General features: G+C 50.6%; 1 protein-coding gene across 1 annotated transcript in view; it reads left to right on the top strand.

Annotated features, from left to right (window-relative positions):
- Positions 1-1,838: 1,838 nt before the first annotated feature.
- MED31 (mediator complex subunit 31) overlaps positions 1,839-2,181 on the top strand; it is a 6,574-nt gene continuing 6,231 nt past the window's right edge. Inside the window, exon 1 of the mRNA XM_015409133.1 lies at positions 1,839-1,885. Coding sequence (XP_015264619.1) covers positions 1,876-1,885 — 10 coding nt within the window. The 5' untranslated portion in view covers positions 1,839-1,875. The remainder of the gene's footprint in view (positions 1,886-2,181) is intronic.

The following is a 2,181-nucleotide window of genomic DNA, read 5'->3' as shown; positions in this document are numbered from 1 at the left end:
CGAGAGTGAGAAGGCGGGGGGGGGGGGGGAATGTTCCCCCGCCTCCCTGAGCCCCGGGATGGCGGCCTTGGACTCCTAGGGGCAAATTCCAACTCTCGCGTGTGATGTCCGAGCGGCAACGTGAGAGATCATTCCGGCTCCCCCAGCTCTCGTTAGGGGCTCTTTAAAAAGTTATGGCTGCCGCGGCGAGAGCTGAAGGAGCCAGAATGACCTCTGGGCAATATTGCCTTTGGGCGATCATGGATTCTCTGTTGGCAATTATGTCCCTATGAGCAATTATGGAATCTCTATTGGCAATTATATACTCCATTATCCGCTATGGGCAAGCGACCTCTCCATTATTCCCTATGGGCAGTCATGGATTCTCTATTGGCAATTTTGGATTCTCTATTGGCAATTATGTACTGCACTATTCCCTCTGGGCAAGCCTACTCTCCATTATTCTCTATGGGCACTCATGTATTCCCTATGGGCAATCGCTGTCCTTAGTTTTAGTACGTCCCATTAACGGTTCTTTATTATTGCTAAAGTGTGCGTGCACACGAAAGCTCATACCTTAAATAAACCTTTGTTGGTCTTAAAGGTGCCGTTGGACTCTAAATGTGTTGTACTGCTTCAGACCAACGCGGCTGACCAACTGGATCTATCTTTATTACTGACTGTCTCTCTGCTAGGGGCAGCACATTGATTCTGTGAATTTAGGCAGATCATGAGAAGGAGGGCAGGAAAGGCAGGAAGGGTGTCATCAGGCATCAGTGGTTAGTTCTTGTGGACCTTCCTTACACGCCCAGGGAAATACTGATCGCCACTTTGGAGCCAGGAAGCATTTTTTCTCCAGGCCAGTTTGGCCCGGGATCCTGGAGGTTCTTTGCCAAGTTTTGGGGATGGAGCAGGGGTCACTGTGTGTGTGTGTGTGGGGGAGGTATTTGTGAATTTCCTGTATTGTGCAGGGGGTTGGACTAGATTACCTCTGAGGTACCTTCCAACTCTTAGATTCTATGATTCTTGTCCAGTTTTAATCTAGGGTGTTGCATATCAACTGGAGATCAAGAAGCGGGATAGAAATCTTTCAACTAAGTAGCGCAGAGAACAATCCCAAACAGGTATACTCAAAATCCTACTCAGGTCTATTAGGCCCAAAACCACTCGTGTGGACAGGGCCTTAGAGTAGCATTGTATGTTACCCCAGAGTGAGAGGCAAAGATTCTGCATATAGTCAGAAATATTCCTCTGTTTACCCTTACTCAGTGCATGCACTTGGACAAGCCCAACACTGGAGCAGCTTGCAGGCAAAAACCCAACAGATGCAGTTTTTCCACTGCTAAAATCCTGTGGCTGAAAACACTGACTGACATATTCCTGGCTGTCATCCAGCTTCCAAAAGCATAGGTGTCCTACCAGAAAAATAGTTTGGGAGGGGCTGTGGCTCAGTAGTAGAGCATCTGCTTGGCGTGCAGAAGGTCCCAGACTCTCCAAAGCAGCCATTTCCCCCAGGGGGACCGATCTCTTGTCGCCTGGAGATCAGTTGTAATAGCGGGTGATCTCCAGGGCCTACCTGGAGGTTGGCAACCTTAGTCCAAGGTCATGTATGGCTGAGGATTTGACCACCCCAGCGTTATACACTGACACTCCAGCAAAACCAAATCACATAATGTGGTTGACCGCTGTTGAAAAGGGGACGCTAGAATGCAAACAGATATTTGAGGCCCTCCAGCATGGCCCGAAGCATCCTCGTTGCCACGGTAACAGCAACACCGACGCTTCCCCGTCCTGGCAGGCGGAACGGAAGGCGTCCCAGAATGCACCGCGTTCGGCTTAAAGTGCGCAGCCGCCGCCTCCTCCATCCCCTCTTCCGGAGAAGCGAACGGGGGTGTCATGGAGACGGGTGAGCGTTTGAGAGTCTTTAGGGAGGGGGCTGTTATCATTGGGTTGTCCACGAGGGTCTGGGATTGTGAGGAAGGAGAATCTTCCCCGTCCCTGAAGTGTCCCATTCCTGGACGCGAGGAATTGCGGAGTTCTTTTTTTGCGGGTTTTATAGTGGCAGAAGGTGCCGTGGGTCCCATGCCAGTTCTTCAGAGGCTTGAAAGGTGATCCAAGCCAGCCCTTCGGTTGGTGAAGGGCTGGCCCTGGGGAAGCAGTGCAGGGTTTATGCAAAGTTTATGTCGTTGTTTATACCCTGCT

The sequence above is a fragment of the Gekko japonicus genome, unplaced genomic scaffold (assembly GCF_001447785.1).
Source record: "Gekko japonicus isolate JY-2015 unplaced genomic scaffold, Gekko_japonicus_V1.1 scaffold98, whole genome shotgun sequence".
NCBI classification, from domain to species: domain Eukaryota; kingdom Metazoa; phylum Chordata; class Lepidosauria; order Squamata; family Gekkonidae; genus Gekko; species Gekko japonicus.
Note: the sequence above shows the minus strand (reverse complement) of the source record. Positions and strands in the feature narration are given on the sequence as shown.